Here is a 22,682-nt window from a genome sequence, read left to right as displayed (position 1 = left end):
GAGATAATCTCCAACAATTTTCATTAAACTAAACAGAAAATTTATTGTGATAGAAGTTATATTAGATAACCAGTCCAAATAGAATATAGGCTTAAACAATGAACCTCAGGTTTAGAAATTCAGTTTTTCAATAGAAGAGGAAATGTACCAAATGTACAAAAGAAAGAGAAGTGCAACTAAGGTTTTCAGATACAGAATATTTTCAGTATTTATGTTCTTCAGATTTTATTTCCTCTTTCTGTCCAGAAAGTAGGCTGCATCATTTTCATCATGTAAAAACATCAATGCAAGATCCATCCTTTGTCCCAATATATTCAGTACATTAAAGAAATATTTTTAAAAGATTGTATGAAAACTTATGCAGAAAATGGCAGTGAAGAAAAATCCAATGCTGAATAAATAAATGCAGCAGCATCAAATAAATTACATTATTAAAAATTTTATTTGGGTTTGGTCAGTACAGGTAAGATAATATTGGAGTCACAGAGCAATATGCATTAACAGGAGATACAACAGTTCTTAAAACTGAGTAACTATGCACACAAAATTCTTAAACATTGTCACCTAAAGAGAACACACAGATGCATAGTGGCAAAAGTGGAACACAAACTACTATAGGACTCCCTCACCAAGTTTATTTTAGTTAGAAAACTACTGTACTGGGCAAACTTGGCAGTCATTAACCCACAACTATTATGACAAAGTTTTGAGTGTTATAAACAGTATGAGTAAAGAATGCCCTTACACAGCACAAGTTCTAGATATACACAGATTTGTACATACATCATTGTGTTATACCTGGAAATAAAATTCCAATTTCAACTTCACATTAACTCAAAATATACCTTGAGCTTACACAAACATCCTTTTAGCAACATTCAACGTAATCAATTGTTAAAATTTCAGAAGTGGCAGAGGTATTGAAGCAGAAAACCCACAAAGGCAGAATTGTGACATATATGCACTAATTTGAACAGTTCTGGACAGTTTCTTCTCCCAATTAAGTGACACTATATAAAAAATGTTGGGTTTTTTTTTTTGCAGAAAAAGGTTACAAAACCGAACCCTGCACATTTACGTTAGAGTCCAAACCATTCTGAACATGACGAGACCCCGAAGTTCTGTTACCTTTCACACTGACTGTTTTCTCCTCTTGTGGATCATGATTAGAGTCTGTATCATTTGAATGGTGAGTAAGAGAATTTTCACTACCAGTGGGAGAGTCTACACTTTCGTACCCAGTACTGAGTTGATTTATATAACTACCAGATCCTCTGCCAGTTCTATCTTCAGAGTGGTTGGAAAGCTTATTACCATTGCTTGGTGAGGGTGGAAAATCATCCTCTGTTCCACTACCTTCTCTATAAAAACCAGGCCCCGCTGTCCTCTGATGTGAAGAGCTGCCATTACTTGGTCCATTGGCCAGGCGACTGCAATCTTTGCTCATGGTTTCACCCTGATCTGTAATTTCACAAGATGGAGTCCGGCTGGTACCTGGAGTTGAAGCTTGTAACTGCTGCTGCTGATACTGAACCAATTGTTGGCGAGTCTCTTTCAATTGTTGCTGTAGTACTAGAATGGTACTCTGCATACCTTCTACTTCCTCATCAAGCTGGATGATGAAATCATTCAGTTCTATATGAAGAAAAACAATTTAAAGCATATACTTAATGCTCTGTATCTGTTGCTTCAAACTGGGCATAACTAAACAACATGCACAGTTTCAGATATTAATACCTTGCTTGATCAACACATTCCATCGTAGCCCTTTAAAAAAATAAATTTAATATAAATTTTGAATCTATTTTCTGGTGCATGCACGCACACACCTGTGAGCAATAAAGTCAAACAGAATATCTTTAAAATGAAAATTCTAATCCCTATTTTAATTTCCATAATTCATAATGCTTTTTATTTGTTTAAAGCTTTGGTAAAGCTCGTAAACAGATTTTTGCAATTATGCCTAAATTCAGCATAAAGGAAATACATGAAAAATACACTTGTAAAAAGGTCAACAGATATGCAGAAGTCCCAGTGGTGGATCTGTTATTTAAATGACTACATATTGCTGCTTATAACTGCTTTGAATTAAGCAATTTTCTGTCCAAAAACAATCTACAAATCCTAACATAAAAACTAGTACTGAACTCAAAATATATGCATTAATAATGTTCATAAATAAGATTTGCTTACTGTATACAAATAAAAGAACTTGGTATTAGTAGCAAGATATTTTCCACCTTTCTGCAAGAAACGTATGTTCACATATTTTCTTTTTTATAAATTCTAAGTTACTTATCAACTATCTCCTACACAGTTCCTTCAGTATGTCTAGGGTTTTTTTTTAGTTCCCAGGATTCTTAGGCAGCACAATCTAATTGATCTGGATAGAATCGCATTGCAGTTGCTCTTTACTATAATGACATATGATATATTTAATTTAAATGTTAATTAAATGACGTATAAGTTCTCTGTGGCATTTAACAAACAAATATTAAGACTAATATAGTATAGAAATCTTTTAGCACATTGTAACACAGAGACAGCAAAAGTAAATTTTAAAAAAGATTTTTAAAGTTTGTGTTGTATTACAATTTAATAACTAACCAATTTAACTAAGTTGAACTATGGCTTCTGAAGACCCCAAAAGATGAAACAGCAATATGGAGATTAGCATTAGTAACTGCATCTGATAATATTTTGAAATTATGCTCATTGAAACAGCACTGATTATCTTCCTTTTGTATCTAATATAGCAAAAACACATCATTTTAGCGCAATTTCATTTGTTTACTTGTATCTTAGATATAGCATTTATATAACTAAATATAAAAAATGCATTCAAAATAATTTTTTAGAAGAATTAAATTAACGTTTGCTAGCCAGGAGAGCCTATTACTTAGTGAAGTTTTAAAAACAAGTTTCCAATGGCTAAAAAACAAAATGTAACGAAGATAATATTACACAAAAGTCTTCAATTCAACCACACATTTACATGGAAGCAACACTAAAGAACTGCCAAATTCATTTTAAATTAAGTGCTAACTTTCTGTAACTGTCTTCTAAGGCACTGAAATAACTTTACAGTAAGAAACTAGAAAAGCATACCTTAAAGACTAAGAATTTATGTACCACCATTAGGACTTCTGCTTTTCAAAAAATAATCAAAATATTATAGAATAACCACACATGCTTAATTTGTATTATGATTTTGCTCAGTGGAAAAGAAAACTTTTGCAAAGGACAAAATCAAACAAGTTAAATGTACTATAGTTAATTGTGTAAAAAGGTCATGCTTAATTCTCACCATAAAATTTAGTTGTGCTGGTAACTATAACAAGTTTTATGAGCTTGAAATTCCTTCCAGAACATTTTAAAGGTGTTCCATAGTAGAAATGTATAATACCCACAATGTTTGACTTTTGAAGCTTACACAAACACAGTACAATTCTCTATTTTCTTTTTTAAAAATCCCTTACCATCCTGACTGCTTTTAAGCTCCTCACTATATTTCTTCTGTAAAGCCAACTCTGCCTCAAGTTGTGCAATACGTCCTTGGGACAGTTGCCTTCCAAGCTCTTGATTCTCCTGGATAAGCATTCGACACTTCGCCATTAACTTTTTGCCTGTTTGGCTGTAAAGGAAAGAGCCATCTATCATAAAATGAAGACAATTTTCTTTCATCTCCCTTGATAAAAGCTGCCACTGGGAGCACTATTTCTGTAACACATCTTTCTATAGTATCTTGTTGCCAGTTGCCATTGAACATTGTTTATTGGTCTTCTGGCCCCACATGGCCAAGCTGAAAGGCAAGTTTCTACAGTTTAATAAGCAAACTATAATTATGATCAAAAGGTATCTATTTCTTTTATTTTCTGACTAGGCAATTTCAGTAGAAACTGGACTCAATAAGGAAGCGTGGGCAGAAATGATGAAAACATCAACATTCAAATTTTGGTTTCTAGGAACAGAAAACAGAATGGATTTATGTAATGAAAAGCTTAGTCATGTCTGTAAGTTTAACTCCATATCTTTGAATTTATCCAAATTTGGAATCACCAAAAACAAAGTTTGAACATTTCATGTCTTTCCTATTGGCCTCATGCCAGATACTCTGCTGCAGTGTCAATTACAAGCAGTGTTTCTGGCAAAGTAAAGCTCTTCTGCACCTCCCTTTTATATACACTGAGCTACTCGCTACTTTGCATAAGCAGCCTATGCTAGCAGAACCAGCAACACCCACCTAAATGCCTGTCAGCAATCTAGGAATAGTCATATTGCGATAGGCTAGTGTAAGACCAATATGAAAGTTGTAATAAATTTTCTAAATGCCAACATAATCTCTGCCAATAGTATACAAGTTCACTGCTGCCCCTAGACCAGTGGTTCCCAACGTGGAGCCCACACCCCACAGGGTGGCAATTTGATTTTTAATGTGGGCAATTTGAATCTTGTTTAAACCAAGTTAATAGCCTTTTAGGATTCCTCCTCATGAGTAGAGTTCACTTTTTGAGTAAAATAAGAATTGTATGTCGGAGGGAGGGAAGTCAGAATTTTAGAGATGCTTAGGTGGGGCATTGCCAAAAAAAAAGGTTACCCTAACCCAATTTAGTTACTTGCTGCTTTAGTTATAATTGTTTGTTTGCTCTTTTTTTGGCCAGGAAATCCATTCCTTTTAATCTCCAGCTTCTGCCCTAAAACATCTAAGAGTAACATACCTTTCAGAGCTTAACATTTTATTTAATCAGGAAGTTATTTCTAATGTTTGAACTCTTTCTTGGATTATTATTTGAACTTGTTGGTTCAAGCCTAAATCTCTAGAGTAACTGAAAATGTGACCTATATAAAAGTCCTTCAAACATTGGAAAATGATATGCTTTACATTGCCTTTTTAGGCTAAAAGCTTTGTCCTCATGGAACTTTGGTATTGCTTTCCAACTTTATCATTCATTGTATATATCTGTCACATCCTTCTTGAATTGTGGTATCGAACTGAGAACTATTTCTATTTGAAATAGTTTATTACACGTATTTAAAAAAATTGTATAAAGCAGTCAAGCTTAGTAGTAAAGCAGCAAACATTTGCAAAATTATTTTATATTTAAACTAATTTTAAAAACTGAGCTGGGTAAACTAATGGTATGATTCAATATAAATAAAAAAGTTATGATCTGGCCAAAAGCACCATTAGAAGGCAAAATGCCTATCCTAAAAGGCTTAATAATTCAAGAAAGCACCTTTTCAACATAATAAGCACATTACAACCATTGGAAGATAACTTTACACATATTATTTTGAAAGAGAAACATGGTTTAACAGACTGCCAGAACTAAAATCCCAAAAGAAAACACAAAAACTGGGTACATATATCCAATTTAGTTTTTTTTCTGTTAGGAAGTTATACTTTGCAATATCATGCCTATTTTCTGAGCTTAGCAAATATATTTGAAGTTTTTATCACATAATCTAAGAAAGCTAATTTCAGCATTCTTCCATTGGATTTTTTAAAAAAAACAAATTTAGTAAGTACTGTTTCAAAATTGTAACTCAATGCAGAATTATTAAATTATCCCACTTTTTGTCTGATTGGAAAAAAACTGAGACATTCAACAGGCTGACACAAAGGTATCATACAAAGTAGTTTCCTACATAAATTATTTTTCTACAGGAAAACTATAAATATAGCATAATGCCCAACAGTGCATATTGTACATGCGTGGAACCCATTGTGAATCCTGGCCTCCAAGGATGTATATTACAGCATATCTAGCTTATTTGTTTCTTTCTCATACATAAACAACTTGGATGAAGTAAGTGAATGCAAAATTTGTCACAAAGCTATTTTAGATATTTGAATATGCCTTAATTTTTTTTAATAGCAACCTTCATTGAATATTAAACACTTTAAAAAGCAGTATTTTATGAAGGTTAATAAAAAAGACATATCCCAATTCTAAATTCCTGTAATTAAGTGGATGATTCTTTGGATCCTGATTCTTGAGAATAAGAAATTAGACTACAATAGATTTACCACTAATAAAATACATAAATGCTGAATATTTAGAATCTGAATAACATTTTAAAGGTCTTTTAATAACTTAGGGCAACGCTCTAACTTGTAACTTGAACTAGATTTTATGCATATTAACTAAGTTAATTTATAAAAGACTGAGATAAGCAAAAACCAAACACATTAATTAATGTAGGTAATAGTTTCATGTTGTCCAAAGCATCTGGAGGATGCCAAGAAAGACTAGCTTAAAAGTTTCAAAAACTAAACAAATATAATTTCAAAATGTAATGATATCTAATGAAACACCAATATTGTATCTTATTCATGTTCATACTGTAAATATGATTTTCTCTTGCTGCAGTTCAAAAGCCTGTAAACAAGGGCAATGCAATACAATTCTTAAAACACTGTTGAAAAAAGGTAAGATTTTGAGCACAAACTTGCAAAGACATAGGATCCACAAAATATTATATGCAGATACAAGAATATTCTTTCCTTAGTACTTCAGAATCACTTTCACAGTGTTGAAAAATACACTACCATTTTGAAGCATAAGCAGAAATAAATTATGTCACAACACAGAAGACAAACAACTTAAGGAAAATATTTTTAAAACAATAAATTAACACTCATCTCTTGAACCAAACGCTTTCAATCTGGGAGCCTCTGTGTTTTTTGTTTCTAAAGTTTCAAAAAACTTGTTTCTATCTCTGATATATGGTAGCTAGGGGTATTGAGGATTGCAGTTCAAAACATCTGGTAGCAACAGCTTAAAAAACACTGTTACAATTTCATAGAAACAACAATAAAGGAATAAGCATAACTACTTGAGTACTTAAAAGTACCAATTTCACATTTAACTTCTGATTAATCTATTAATCTGATTAAGTATGTGCATATCAAAGATTGAATTAAGACTATAAATTAGTCATTTACTGAAACCATTTTTTAAATGGCAGGTGCCTATTTTAAGTGCAAACAAAATAGACAAGCTGGATATGTATAGAAACTAAACACTATCTTTCCTTCTAAATCTGATCAAGTTGGGAATTCACAGGCAATTTGTATGGCACAATTAAAACATACCTATGAAGAATGGTTTCTGATTATACATTCAACAAGTTTTACAAAGACAAGTGTAACATTTTAGGATACTTTTTTCTGCAGAAATCTTACCTCAGTTCGGTTGATAGACCTTTAAAAGATCTTCCATACCATCCCACCAAGATGATCTCCAAAAGCCTTAATTAGTGTGAATGTTTTTCCCCTTTTGATGAAATACCCATGATTTGTATACTATGATGTTTTTATGTTGAAATAATTTTACCACAGGTATATGCATTTCGTAAAATGGTTGTTTTAGATTAATTACTGAATGTGAATGCTGTCCAGTTGAGATACCCTATGCAATAGTCCTCAATTTTTTCAGTCAACCTACTAGAGAAGACTATACAAGTACTAAGACAAAGCAAGTAATTTTAGAAGCCTTTCCACTGTAATCTTGAGAATACTGAAATGTCCGGTAAAACTATTCCTAAAATTCACTTAGACGTGACATGGCGCCAGACAATACCAATGATTTTGAACTGTTGTAAACCGATGGGATGTATGCAATAAGCTTTGACATTATCTTTCTTTCAGAGAACAGGATAAAACATGGTAGCAGCCTGTTCTCCATTCTTTTATGTTCATATTTCACTGGAGCTTCGTACAGTGGTTCAGCCAGCTGTCTCTCAATTACTTGACATTACCTATTTTAAAGCAGTTTAAGAAAGAGTGCAGCTTTATGTGAAACTAAATATACAAACGCATCATGCTAGCTAGGCAACTGACTGGTATGCCTTGTATAGTTTCCGTATATTTTCTCAGGATAATATATATGGCAATTTTATAGTCAAGGATAGGATAGGAATCGCAACTAGTTTTTGTTTATATATTCTAGTTGAGATTCACATGTATACAACTGTTCAACAATATAAAAATTGGTAATTAAATTGCATCTGTTTGTACAGCACTAGATTTAGGAATTTACATTTTACCAGCCATCCACAGAATAATTTGTTAATCCAAACCACGACAAGTTTCACTGAATTCCTATAAAGCCCAAATGCTAAGCAAATCAACACTTAAATGTGTGTATGTTCTCACATCTGATTAGCAAAAAATGTGATTTAAACAAAATTCACCTCATTTGAGTTTTGACCCAGCAGTTCAGTGAACAAGGAGGAAGTCCACAGTCTTAATGGCAAAACTGACTTAATCAGTCTCTACATCACTAGGTTTAGGATTAAGAGCGAAGCACATTCCACTTATATGTTTTACTGGAATTTGATATAATCAATTCATGATTTAAAATCTCTAGGTTCTCCTCCAATTTGTCTGTAGACATAGTGTGCCACAGACTTTAGACTTCTGCTTCTCCCTCATTTTCTTCAAACAGAACCACTTTGCAAGTGTCTACATGTTCTAGAAAGTACACATTTTCTGTGGTGGCCACTTCTTCAGAACAGTCCGACGCTGTCAGGCCTCTGAAGCAAAGGGGGGGAAAAGCTGAAACACAAGGTTCATCTGGTAAGTTTTACATTAAGCAATACAAGCTGGACAGAATAAAATGTAGCTTTTGGCTCAAAACGTCTGAGTCTTGGTGTGGAAACGAGTACGTGGTTGTCCCACCAAAGCATTCTCTGTCAGGGAAGTCTTGACTGGGGAGTATGTTTTGTTTACCTATCAGGTGTAAATTTCCAGGCACTCAGTTCATTTTGGGCTTGTTCCAGTTTGTCTTTAGTCTGTTCCAGTTCACCTTTCATTTTTAGGAAAAACAAGTTGATGGCTGGGTCCACCATTGTTGATCTCAGTTGAGCAACACTTGGTTGCTGGACTTGCTTGAGGTACTGTATCTGATTCTGCATGAAGGAAAGAAATATTAAGTCAATATATACTATCATCGTCCACACAATCTGAAAATAAAATTATATGATAGAATTTATATAGGGTGCTGTAAACACCATAATAATTCATACAACAATGCATGAACTAATCAAAAATTTAAAGAATGACACTGCAATACAGCTCCCCTCCTTCTGCATGTACATGCACTATTAACACATGTGCAAAAGGTCAGAGGTTATATGTTGGCAATGTTTCCATTTTACATACATACATACATATAATTTTATATTTTATAAAATCAGATTTATAAATAAGTATTAACAACATTTAAACAATTTTTAAACTGAGAAATTTACAGTCTTTTGTGAAGGTTAGTTTTTAGTGGTGGCAGCATCTCATAATCTGAAAAACCTAATTCTTACATATTGCAAGCAAAGAAATGTAAGCTTTGATTTTAATGAGGCAGAATAAATATTATTGTAATGGTGAGTTCCAATTACACATATTCCAATATATACAGTATTTATTATTCAGTAATCTATTATAGTGGAAACACATTGTTTAGAGAAACATACTAATAAAATAAATTTTGTCCTCAAAAAAATCACAAATTCTCAACGTTAGGGTTGCTGAGGATTGGAAACTCAAGAGAATTAAACATAGTAGAAGATGACCCCAAGAAACTCCAGTGAATTTAATAATATATCTTCATTTGTCCACTTTTGGAACTATCCAAATAAGCTAGAGGGTTGCAAGTGGTATCATTGAAAAGTAGGTGACATCAAAAAGGGCCAGAATAACTTTTTCAACTTTTCCTGGGTTTTAGGACAATAGTTTATGATGAGCATGGAAAGCCTCTTCAGGAAAGCTTTCCATTTCCATTCTTAAAAAATTACCCAACTCTTACCAAAACAAGTATGCTGCTAAAATTCAGTAGTAAAATTTCAGCAATGAATGTGAGGGAACACACAGCTAGGAAGTGTCCCACTCCATTTTCCATCATTATTTTTGAGCGTGAACACACTACAAATTGGCCATTTTGCTGCTGAATTTCAATTGTATGGTTTTGAGATGCTAGAGAACAATTAAGGTACAAGAGAGACACAGACTACAATCTACCAGATGCATTAAACAATCAGTAGGGTTTTATTCTAACCAACTAAAACCATCAAGAACTTTCGCTTAAATATATGAGATTTCAGATAATTCTATAAACAAAAGTGAGCTATATTCATCTAGTATGATACAATTGCAACAAAAATGTGAATGCTTTGCAAGCGTGTACTGATTGCAAGTTTTGTAAGCATCTATTGTGAAAATGTGAAAGGATGCTCAACAAATATATGAAATGCAGTAGAGTTGTATACATGTCTGTAATATTATAAGGGATCATGGATTAAAATGGATTAGTGGACTGGTAACAGTAATAAAATATAGCTTTGACTGGAAGACCAATCAATGGTATAGTAAATTCTAAAGAATCATTGGCAAAAATCTCCATGCTATCACTATCATGGAATACCAAAAACTATTCCAGTTTTTTCAGTTAACATACTTCACTAACTGGACAGGAAATCTTGTTTCTGAATTGTTACAGATATATCCCAGTGACCACAAATTAAATGAAACCAATTATGTGAAGATTTTCATTATGCACAAATGAATAACTATGCATAAATGAACGATTACTATGTCTGAATCTTTCTACATTATTTGGAACATCAGTAATATTACCTAAGTATACATGGATACCATTCTCTTTATTTTCTACTACTGTTAGGCAATCTTGGTAGCAAGAGCCACATTTATCTATCAGAAGTCCAGAGTTAGGCCTATTTCCAAAGGTACATTTTTAGACTGGAAGTAGATGCGCCAAATGTTTATATGGTAACTTGAATTTCCTAAGGCTAATTTGAATTTACTGTAAACAATTCAAAGTTATGGTGCTGAAAAATAAATTATGACCAATACCAACATTTACATGTTTCCAGTGCCTCTCAGTCAGGGTATGGGAGAGTGGTTAGGACACAAACAAAAGTGGAGGGTGTGAAACTGATTAGTTTTGCCAGTTTTGAGCCCCCTGTACCATAGCCATTTGGGTCAGTATTCCAAAAGGCAGTGGAGTAGAGAAAAGGAAGGTATAAGTGCAATCACGTGATTCTCCAGCTTGGTGACGCTTCACTTATTGACAGTATTGCATGCCCCAATTGTGTTTGCTACACTGGGAATACCAGTAACCTCTAAATGGACAGAGAAAACACACCAAAATTTGCTATCAAATTTTAGTAGTGTAATTTGGGGGTGACTTCAAGGACTTTAGATTCAGGGCTGCACACAATATTACCATCTCAAACAAAAAGAAAAAGCAAGCTTACGTTTTAGATCAATATGAACATTACAACAGAATTGTGTAATACAAATTAATGATTTTTATTTATAGGTTCTCTAATGTTAGTGATCAATCTAGCGGAACTCTGTATTGAATGTTGTGTAATCATGTCATCTATATTAAGGGTTGCTATTGAATTATAGTAGCTCACAACTCTTTGAAAATTAGTAATATGTCAATATATTTCACATCACTAGAACAGGCTTCTGATAAAAATATAAAATTCCAAATCATGCTAAATAGTAGGAATAATTAACACAACAAATGAATAGAATTCTGTTTAAAGCATTCAAAAACAAACCAATAGATTTCAACAGGAACAATCTCAAATGATCTGATTAATTTCACTTACAGTACACTCTTGCATTTCTTGTTCTTTAGTTGCTAGTCGCATCACCAAGATATTTTCCCTTCGAGCAGATTCTTGTTGTTGTTGCTTCAGTTTTTCTTCGGATTCTCTCAAACCAGTTACATCATTGGCTAGGGTAAAAAAGTGAAGAAATTACAAGGATTATTACCAGAAACCTTCAAAATAGTAAGATAAAAAGATAAACAATAAGATAAAAATACTATAAACAAAACAAAGACAAAATAATGTGATTCATAAATACATTTCCCTTTGGAAGAAAATATAAGAAAGATATAACTTCTATAAGAACACAGGTAACACAACAACAAAATTCACTCTATGACTATTTTCTACTGGTCTTTTAAGAGTTCACAAAAGAACAGAAAATAGTAATGGCATGACAGTGTATCATACAAGCTATATGACTCTGTCATAATCCTCCTTTTCAGTCCTAATGTCCTAAATCACTTTCAAATGTAATCTTTTATACCCATGGGGGGGAAAACAGCTTGTTTTAAAGAGACCTTACAAATATGAGAGTCGTTAATTTTTAACATTAATATGTGCATTTATATACATCAACTACTTATTTCTTTTATATGGCCCAGTGCAATTCTTCTTCACTCAGTAAATCCCAGGACAAGCCAAGAGGTTGGACATGTCTGTTGTATGAGAATGTGAAGATCTACAAAATCTAATCTGCTCATTTGCATCTATCAGTTCTACATGAAGCACAAAAGCATCAATAATAAATGCTGCCAGAATTTTCTTCTACTTGCATTTTACTTTGAATTTTGTCAGCAGACTCATATTAAGGAAAAGGAAGCAATTTTTTGGTACATGAAATTGTAATTTGTCCAACTCTAGGGGCATTGTATGGCTGCAAACACAATCCGTCCCTAATTATTGTTTCCAATATTAATCCCAGGTGAAGCCAATGTTTTCTCCCTAAAGAGATAGTTCTGGGACAAGGATGAATAACTTAAAATAACCTAAACTCAAATCCCAAAGATATAGCACAGTTTAACAAGCTCATTATTCTATGAAGGTTTCTTGTTGATTGTTGTTAAATCAGAAGTAAACAAGCTTGACTATCCAAAGGAAGAAAACATAATCCTAAAGTCTGTTGGTGCCCTAAAGACTATTTAATAATTAGATTATCTTATTTATTGTTAACATATTAAGTTTGTCTATACAAGAATAACATATCACTGCTTTTGTCTAATAAAAAAAATAGGAGCCAAGTAGTAATATAAAAGTTGCCCCATATCAATTTCAGAATTAGAAAGTGAAATATAAATCAGGTTTAATGAAAATACATGTATTACAACACATATAAAATGTACTATCAAGCAGGTAGTGCTTTCATGTATACCTTATAAGGAAATGACTATCCAAAAGGATAATCCTCAAAAAGCTTTAACTAATAAAATAATGAAATTTAAAAATGTGCTATGTATAACAGTTTCATTTAACAATTATTGGAAAACAATTGATAAAATCAGATCAATTATGTGAACTATTGTGTACACATTTATCACATGTCAACTGAGAAAATATGCTAATATCTGAAATTGGCAAAGCCTTGCTTCAATAAATGTATTCAGAGTAACATGGTTTGGGTTTTGTTTTTTACACGTACTGGTGAACTGAAAAAATTACAAAAAAATATCTAGCCTAATGAATATGTCAAGGGAAAGCCTTTCATATCACAAATTCTTGATTCAGACAGTGTATAAATTTTAATGTATCATTAGAGATTGAGTATAGATAGTCCTCAATTTATAACCACAATTGGAACCAAAAGAATTAAGAACAGTGCAGTCATTAAGTTATGCCTCACGTGACCACACCTGATTTTGCAACTTTTTTTATTGGACATTAAGCAAACCACCTGGGATGGTTAAGTGAGACATCAAGTGACTACAACATGTGATCTACCTCCAGTCCCACATTAACTATACCTGTCAGAAGCTAGCTGGGAAGGCCACAAATGATCATGTGACCGGAGGATGACATAATTTGTAAATGTGTAACAGTTGCCAAGCACTGGAATCACAATAATGTGACTGTGAGGATGATGCAATGGTTCTAAATACAAGGATCTTTCATTAAGTCACTTCTTTCAGCACTATTGTAGCTTTCAACAGCCACTCACTAAACAAATTGTTGTTAATCGAGGACTGTCTATATATATTGCTATGTCCATATGTTGTCCAATAATTCAAACTCAATTTTTATTATTCTATTTTTCAAAGAATATGGCAGAGTCTAATTATATATTCAGCTGATTTTCAACTTACAGTTTAGATCAGTGTATTTGCCCTCAAGAGCTTGCACATATGCTTCATACTGCTTCCATCTAACAAAGAAAGAAAAACATTTCTGGATTGCATATATGATTAAAAAAAATAGCAGCATAGAATTAAACCCATTTTACAGCTTTCACTAATTAAATACTTTAATTATCATGATAAGATATGTATAATTTAATACCTAAGAACACCCTTAGCAGTTACAGGAAACATACACCAACAAGCCCCTACTTTAAATTGCAATCTGCTTTCAAAAATAATCCTTTCTTTTGGTGGATTTGCACATCATCTTAAGTCATCTCTGGCTATTTTGATCACTTTTTAAAATATATACATACCCACACTATTCTTTTTCAGGGGATAAGCAACATAATGTTAAATGCAGAAAAGGAGTAAGAAAACAAAAGTAAAATAAAGACATAACTGAAAATCAAAAGATAAACATAATGTATAACAAAATCATTTGCCCATATTTTTCTATCCTTGCAAACTGTATCTAATAGATTTCAATAGCTCAGTGAAATTGTTAACTGCTTTTAATCTACTGGTATTAGGGCACAAGATGGGTCAAAAGTAATTCTATAAAACAGGGGTCCCCAACCCCCCACTAGTCCATGGCCTGTCATGATCCAGTGCCACACAGCTGGGGGTAAGTGGCAAGCAAGCAAAACCTAAGCTGCCACCACCACCCCACCCCAGTCCATGGAAAAATTCCACAAAATTGATTTCTTGTGCCAAAGGTTGGAGATGCTGTTATAAGCAACTGACTCAAGGTCACTAAATTGAACTGAATTGAGTTTTTTTCCCATGTTTCGTTAGCCCAACCCAAATATGTATTACATGTACACAATCATACCTTTAAACTAATTTCAGATATGCAAAGAAAGAGAGATTCCTACACCTGGATTAAATTACTTGTTTTGGCTGAGTGCAATGTGAAAATCTAACCACTGTGCTTTCCAAATTATCATGTGAGATAAATCATTATGTATTATGTAAATCCAGATTAATAAAAACAATAGTGCAATATGTGGACCCTATATCCATTACATGGGTAAAGAGTTGATTGAATAATGCTTCTGTCCTGATAACTTTATAGACACTTCAACATAGTGTTCTTTAGTAAGTGGCTTGACATTGTCTTCTTCCAATTTGTCTTTTTCAAAGTCTTCATCTAGCAATAGCTCTTAGCTATTCTAACAGTCTTCAATTCAAATTTTAACCAGAATTATGCAGTACTTCAGGATTTAGAAGAGGTGCTCCAAAATATGCTTGTTTTTGGCCTGTACTTCAAAAGCATCCCCGCAGCAATTGTACAAACTCATAAAACATAGCTGCTTTAACAAATTGCAGAAAGATCCTAATTTGTGAATCCACATTTCAAAGGACGTCTTCTAAACTGAATCCTATGAACACTGTTTTTTTTAAAGAGGTTAGCCAAAAAGGGCTAGGGGCCACTTATGATCAAAACAGACATCTAGATCAAACTGCAGGTAATTCTTGCGTAATGACTATCTGTTCAGCAACCATTCAAAATTATGATAGTGCTGAGTAAAAGGACTGATGTGCTGTACCTGATGTTATGGTCATTATAATATTCCTGTGGTCACATGATTGCAATCATTTACAATGGGTTGCCAAGTACCTCACAACCATTTGATAACCATTTGCAAACTTCTGTGATAGCTTCCCCAGAAAGTCAACAGGGAACTAGCAGGGAAACCCACTACCGCCTGCTAAAAGAACTCCCTCTGGTTGCTTGAGACAGGCTAAAAAAGGTCTGCCCTGAGATCCAAACAGGGTTTCAGCACAGAGCATTTGCAGCATGGTGCATTTGCAGAAATCAGAGGATGTCCTCATCTTTGGGAGTTGGCTGTAAACATCTTTCTCAATCTGTCTCTTTGAGAGTGAAAGGGCTGCCCATCACAGATTCAGACTCATGTGGGGAAAGTCCCTCTGTCGGGCAGCTGTTTAACAGTGAAAGTACTGCTCAATGGAATATTTTGACCCCATGAGGTCATCTCCCTTTGGTAGGCAGCTCTTTCTCTCCACCCAAGAGATCGCTCAATGATCACAACCTGTCATTGAGCAAAACAGCCACATGACATCTCGCCTAACGACCACTTCACTCAATGATCAAAGATTCTGGTTTCAATTGTGACCCTAAGTCAAGGACTGCCTATAATGGGATACTTACTTTTCCTTTTAAACATTTTCATATGCAAAAATGGTTCATTAGTCCTTCTTATCCAATAAGCTATTGTGAAGATCCAAATTATTCTATGTAAGATATGAGAAATGAATTTTTGCTATTATGAGACAGAGCATGATTTTACCTTAAGATCAATTCCTCTCTAGGTAGAACCTTGAAGTCTGTTTCACTGAGACGGGCCTGCACAAAAATAATTTCATTGAATTATTTCATCTAGCATTGACAAAGGAAAAGTAATAGAAGAATACATGTTTCCAGATTACCTTTTTTGGAAGTGGTTCTTCATTAGTCATTGTGAACTCTGTAGAAGAAATAACACTATTACTATTTTATCATCTTACAAATGTAACTAAATGTATATACACCTTAAAGTACAAAAGTTCCAATCAGTTTGAGTATATGTAATACATTTTTACAATAGCTTTGGAAAATGGTAAAAACTTTAGTTTCAACAATGTACCCCATTGTAACTCTTGAGAAATGTATCAGTTAAGCCCTATTGAACTCTATATTGTAAAAATATGTTCATTTTGTGGATAATTAAGACATTTATTTTCAATAATAATGAACATTAAAATCATTTCTGAGATTGTATATGTGAAAACTCACTACTGCTTGTGTAATACAGATTCATCCAGTTACAGATAAATCTGTTTTATTAAATGTATGGTTTTTGCCATTTCAGGAAGTAAACAACCCAGGATCATATTTAGTGACTTTAAATATTACTATTTTTCTGCACCACATAGGTTAATTTAAAACTAACATTTTCCATAACTAGTAGAAAGCTATTGTTTATAAATGGGAAAATATATGCTTTAAATAAATATATCTTAGAGAGAATGTTTTGCTCAAGTTTTAGAACACTGATAGTTGTAATGATCAGTAACAGACTAGAACAATGAAACTTTAATTTACAAGATGAGGCAGTCTGATCTATTTCACAGAACCAAAGATGAAATGGCAACAAGCATGCAGCAATTAACAATTCTGTTGTTTTATATAACACCATATAAATTCAATCTGAGGACTCTATAAATAATGCTTTACTTAAATTATCAGCAAAGATAATTTAATAATCTTATTGATTTTTTTATAAATTGCAAAAAACAAAAACACTAAGCACAATTTTATAGAACCTTATAAGAAAGCAGTAAGTACCTCTGAATGATAAGTCTCAATTCCTGGACAAATCTATATAAGATTTTTTGGCAACACTATAGAATTGGCTTACTTTCTAACAGGATGTTTTGACTTCTCAGTCTACTCTCTTGTAGTTTTCCATCCAATTACTGAGGTCTGACTATTTTTAAGGGTTTCCTCCCAAAAAGGATCAGCCACAGTTCACTTTTTAATCGTACCATAAAATTTTATTAACTCAGACTTTCTATAATTTGTTTTAAACTAATTACAATAACAATTTTGTGTAAATCTATTATTTTCAACTTCATTGATTTTTTTCTACTGCAAATAAATATTATCCATTTTTCTATTAGATGACTTCTAATTCTAAAACAATTATCTTCTCTTTGCATGTATTTGGACCATATTTAGGGACTTGAGATATTGTTCTGCATAAAGCCTTCATGTCTTATGTACAACCCTAAAATTAAGAGCATGATCTGACCCCAAAGTTGTACCTACAGCCCCAAAAATACGAGTACAATAAAAATTAGAATATGTATTGTTTGATATTACTATGCTGTAGTAAATTCTGCGAAATAAATACTCAGTAGAGCAAGCCAATTTCAATTTAAGATGAAATGCTTTTCTCAACCTCTTTATTAAATAAAATTTAAAAAAATATTTTAGTGGAAAATATTGTCCTCTCTTCATAATAATCAATGGAATAGATATAATAGCAACTATGATTAAAACACTTTTCAATATAAACAGTTGTACAAATACCCCATCTCATATCAATATATTAACTCTACATGTACAACTGACTTTCTACATATGGCATGCAACTAATTTTTACATGGGCAGGTTATTCATAGCCAACTGGATTACCACTACATGTAACATATTCATTGCATTCTAGCACATCAATGATGATAGTTCTTTCTAAGCAACCTGTAGAATGAACAAAAATATTTTGTGTCTGATATGCCTTCCCCAACTTGGGTCTTCTGCAAGTGCATTGGGCTACAATTCCCATTTCTAGCAATTACCATGCTGAAACAGATGATTTATAATTTAACATAGGAGGAGGAAATCATTTTGAAGAGTCATTTGCTATGTGAAAAATAATCACACCTTAGGTTTTATATAACTTTTGTCTACAGGGTGGCAAAACTGCCAAATAAAATACCAATAGTTCAACAGAGCATGTAAAAATAATGAAATCTACAGTCAGTTTAAGGTTTTAAAAGTAAATCTATATTTTCCTCCAGAATCACTGTTAACCTCCTAATAAAATACAACATAACCTATCCTATTTTTTATTGAAAAGAATTGTTAAGACATAAAATGTTGATGAACTTAAAACCATTTTGCAAGCTAAGGTCTTTAAAATATAAGCATGTGATCCCGCAGCCCAATTCAACCTAATTTACTCAAAATATTTGGACACTCCCGTGCATAAAGACTCTATAATTTGTAGACGAACACGCAGACACGTGACTTTATATCTATATTTCAAGCTTTTCAGGCTATAAATATTTTTTAAAACCCGCACGTTTGGAACTGATCTGCAAGCGAATAATGTAAGAACAGCAGCTTTAGATCCTCCTCGCCTTATGGCCGTTTAGGTAAACAAATCAGGATCTTCCCGAAAATATAGGTCGCCTGTCTAAAATGGGCCTTCGGGAAAATCGCAGCAATCGCGGGAGGGGGCGGCTGAGCAAGCGACAAACAAGAAGATGCTACAGGCATGGGGCGATGTCGGAGCCCGCGAAGAGCTGCCGCAAGGGGCTCGGGGGGTCCCGCCGATGCACACCGGATGGCCTTCGCAATCTCTTCTTCGTTCTTTCCGGCGGTCTTTCGTTAAGGCTGGAGTCCGCGGCGATTCGCGCGGGAAGAAGAGTAGGCCACCACTCACCTCCCGCCGATGGCGGCGCCGCCAAGGCGTCGTGTTCAGAGCGCTCCAGATACTTCCAAGGACGGCCTCTCCTGTCGCATCGATAAACTTAGGAACCACCGCCCTGAAACGGTCACCACCGCCGCCACATTCCGCTTCCCGCCCGCTCTTTATTCGCTGGTTCGCTGCGCTACAAAATGGCGCCCGAGAGGGAAATGAGAAAAGCCGCCTCGCCCCTTCCTTCACTCCCACCTCGTACCCAGCCAGAAGGCAGCGCCGCCGCAGCGCGGAGCCAACCGCTGCCACTCAATTCCCCGGTCCCTCCCCCGCCCGACTGCCACCACTCGCGCGCCCTCTCGCTCCCTCCCGCCTCCTCTTCACTTACCGGCCCAAACAGCCTGGCAACAACTGACTCCGCAGCAGACGCTGCGGCGCTCGCTTAGCGCCGGGACTATACTTCTCTGCCGCTTCTTTGCCACTACCCCCCTCCGCGGCGCGCGGGCGGCGTTAACTTCTGTTGCTTTCTAGTGAGACAAACAGCTGTTGCTCGAGAAAAGGGACAGAAAAATGAATATTTTCCGGAGAGGGCGGGGAATGGTAAAGAGGTGGGAAACGGTCAAATCGGTCTACTCCGTCTGTCAGGATGCGCAGTTGCAAAGCATGATGGGTACTTGCGGAGGGGGGCTGTCGGCGGAAGGATTCAGAATCATAGTATATAACCACCTGCAAGAGTGAGGTTGTTTTGGCGGAAGGAGACATGCCACAGAAAATAGAGTCGAATCTTCATTTCTGTTTTTCGAATTGCAGGTGGATCTTGCAAAATGATTCAAGGATTGTAGCTCAGTTCTTCTACGCCCAGTGCAATACTGTTGCTTTTCGCTGCGTAGGAGTGATCCTTTTCTTCAAGATTATCGATTCGTTTCTAATTCAGTTTTGCACGTTTTTGCCGTTCTGGAACAGCCCGAAAACTATTAATGAAGTGTTTCAGGAATGATCAACCTCCTCCTACGAATCATTACTAAGAAAACCTTTTTCTACAGGCTATGGTGGCCAGTACTGCACAAATAGTTTGAGTAACGTTGAAGAACTGGGATTAACTGGGTTTATAATGCTAAGGCATAAATCATGTTTCTCAAACACCTACAGATAGGTTCGCACAAGTAGTAAGCCAAGGATTTTTGACAGGTGAGCTTTGACAAGAAGGGTTGTAAACAACTTGTAGAAAGCGTCGTAATTGTTTTTTTTTTTAGTTGATGAAGTTGTGTAAACAAACCAAAAAACAAAGCTTTTAAAGTTTATGTATTTCTGGTAAAACTTAAGCATCCGTTGGGGTACAGGAAAGGTTGATTTTTTTTAAAATTCTAAATACTCGTTTATAATTGCACATACTCTTTCATTCCGGTGATGATACTGTTGAAAGAAATGTCCTTCTGGGTTCAGCTCCAAGTGGGGAAGAAGACACTGGAGACATGGAGGCTGCTTGGAAAGATGGTTTATTGTTGGACAGGGCCACATGGCTTGAGCCCTGAACAGAAAAGGTGATCACATGCTTCAATGTTGGTGAAGAAGAGAAGGGCTGAGGAAGGGGCTTGCTAGGCTTTTTATACCCTGTTTAGTCCCACCTCTCTGTTTCCTGTTCCTGTGTAAGAAATTATTCTGATTGGTTGTCAGACTCCCATGGGGCCATGCAGGGGGCTACTCTCTAGGCTGTTTTTGAATCCAAGTGTGGATGAGCTCTCAGATGCCATGTGCTCAGCAGAGTAAAGTTCCAATATCATGCCTTTCTGTAGCTGCTGCTGAAGTCTTTATTATGTAAAGTGAGCTAGCCTGGCTAGTCTTAATGGGCCTATTGACAAAGTGGGGGTAGGCAGGAAGCTACAGGCAACTATTCTGCCTTTTAAAACATGCTTCTTTTCACATCCGGAGAAACATTCTGCCTTTTCAATATTTCCTAGGATATTTCATTTTTTCTGGGAGAGGGTTGGATGATAACTTCCCACAATACAACAAAATATAAGAAGCCCCTTGCAGTAAACCTTATATTCACATTATGACTTCTGACTGAAGAATCAGTCCAAATCAGTCCATTTTATAAAATTAGGGGTTCCCAATACTTTCAGTGTGGTCAATACAGAAATACCCCAAATCCTATTGATCTAAATTAAAGATCCTCAAGTAGGAATAGCATATGTAAAATACAAAAATCTGAACAATCATTAATTAGCAGTTAAGATATTTTGTGTCCTGTGTTCTTTTTCACTGTCAATGATTGTTCAGATTTTTATATTTTAGATGCAGTAGCTGGTTGCCACCTGAGTGTAGGACTTGAGTGCACTGAGTGCATTGCTTTCTGTAAACAACAAGGATATTTCTCTTTTTAAACCTCAGTTCATTTATTTTCCTCTATTTTTACAAGCACTGTTGCAAATTTTGAATTTTACATTTCTAAACTCAAACATTTGTGTATGTCTGTGTGTTGGCTATAAAGAACAAACTTTGAAATTCAAGTACTGTTAGATCTCTACCTAGGTAATATGAAGGCTATTATGTGACAGTAAATTAACACATTTAATTGCTTAGTCAAAATCAATGTGAAAAATAAAATTGGAAGCTTGTTCAATACATTACTTAAATTATTTTTATTAAATTATTAAATTTTATTACATTATTTTTATTAAATTATTTTTTATTAAATTAATACATTATTTTTATTTCCAAGTAAGCCATCAATAACTTAGTTTATATCTACTGTAACGGCTACAATGAGTTTGGTGTAGTTTACAGCATAGTTTTTGAATTAACCAATGTAACTTGTAAAATTGACCAGTGAAATTTTGGCCAGAAGATGCTTCCCATCAACTTCAGGATTGTTTTGAGAACACAAATTGAGACATCTTTTTTTTTTACTCATTCAAGGCTTTTTTATTTTTTATTTTTTAATACAAATTATACATATTATAGGAACAAAGAGTTGTCCGAGTCTCTTCTTTTACATGTTCTCAATTACATAGTCTTTTTTACATCATAGTTTTGTTTTCACTTTCAGCCAAATTATTCTCTTTCATTATTTTCCATTTCTAGTTATTTTTTTCTTAATACATAAACAATATCTTCAATTGCCCCTTCAAAGTTACACCAAATTTTCATTCTTATTTTCTCCATTGATATATTTTGCTATAAATAGCATACGTCCTCTAATTCAATTTAAGCATAGAGAGCATTTCTTTCAATTTTTTTCTACCATTAACAATATACTACCATTTTTTATTTCTTAATTAGTTACATAAAATCTTACTACTATTCTCTTTAGTCTACTAATATAATTCCTTTTCCCTTTCTTCCTCTTAACAGTTTTCTTTTGAGCTCCCGAAAATCCCAGTTTTAATTCTTTTCCTTCTTTTCCCCGTTTCCCCTAACAACAACTTTTTCTTTCCCCTATTTTTGTAGTTATTATATCTTTTCTTCATCGTATTTACTCTTATTATTCTAGTAA

The 22,682-nt window shown here is 34.3% G+C and overlaps 1 protein-coding gene across 2 annotated transcripts; it reads right to left on the bottom strand.

Annotated features, from left to right (window-relative positions):
* Positions 1–423: 423 nt before the first annotated feature.
* Positions 424–19,797, bottom strand: WTAP (WT1 associated protein). Of its 2 annotated transcripts, none has more exons than XM_014070565.2 (8): positions 19,575–19,797; positions 16,431–16,468; positions 16,292–16,347; positions 13,944–14,002; positions 11,644–11,771; positions 8,738–8,916; positions 3,480–3,634; positions 424–1,635 (listed from the first exon to the last, which is right to left on the bottom strand). In XM_014070565.2, exons 2-8 carry the CDS (start codon positions 16,458–16,460, stop codon positions 1,052–1,054), a joined length of 1,191 nt encoding a protein of 396 aa, XP_013926040.1. In that variant the 5' UTR covers positions 16,461–16,468; positions 19,575–19,797; the 3' UTR covers positions 424–1,051. The 2 variants fall into 2 exon arrangements, with proteins under 2 accessions (XP_013926040.1, XP_013926039.1); XM_014070564.2 differs by lacking the exon at positions 19,575–19,797 and adding an exon at positions 19,211–19,427.
* Positions 19,798–22,682: the final 2,885 nt, after the last annotated feature.

Source organism: Thamnophis sirtalis, unplaced genomic scaffold (genome assembly GCF_051295495.1).
Source record: "Thamnophis sirtalis isolate CommonGarterSnake01/CBP01778 unplaced genomic scaffold, rThaSir2_p1.2 scaffold_6, whole genome shotgun sequence".
NCBI lineage: Eukaryota > Metazoa > Chordata > Lepidosauria > Squamata > Natricidae > Thamnophis > Thamnophis sirtalis.
The sequence above is the reverse complement of the archived record's forward strand: the minus strand, read 5'-3'. Positions and strand labels throughout refer to the sequence as shown.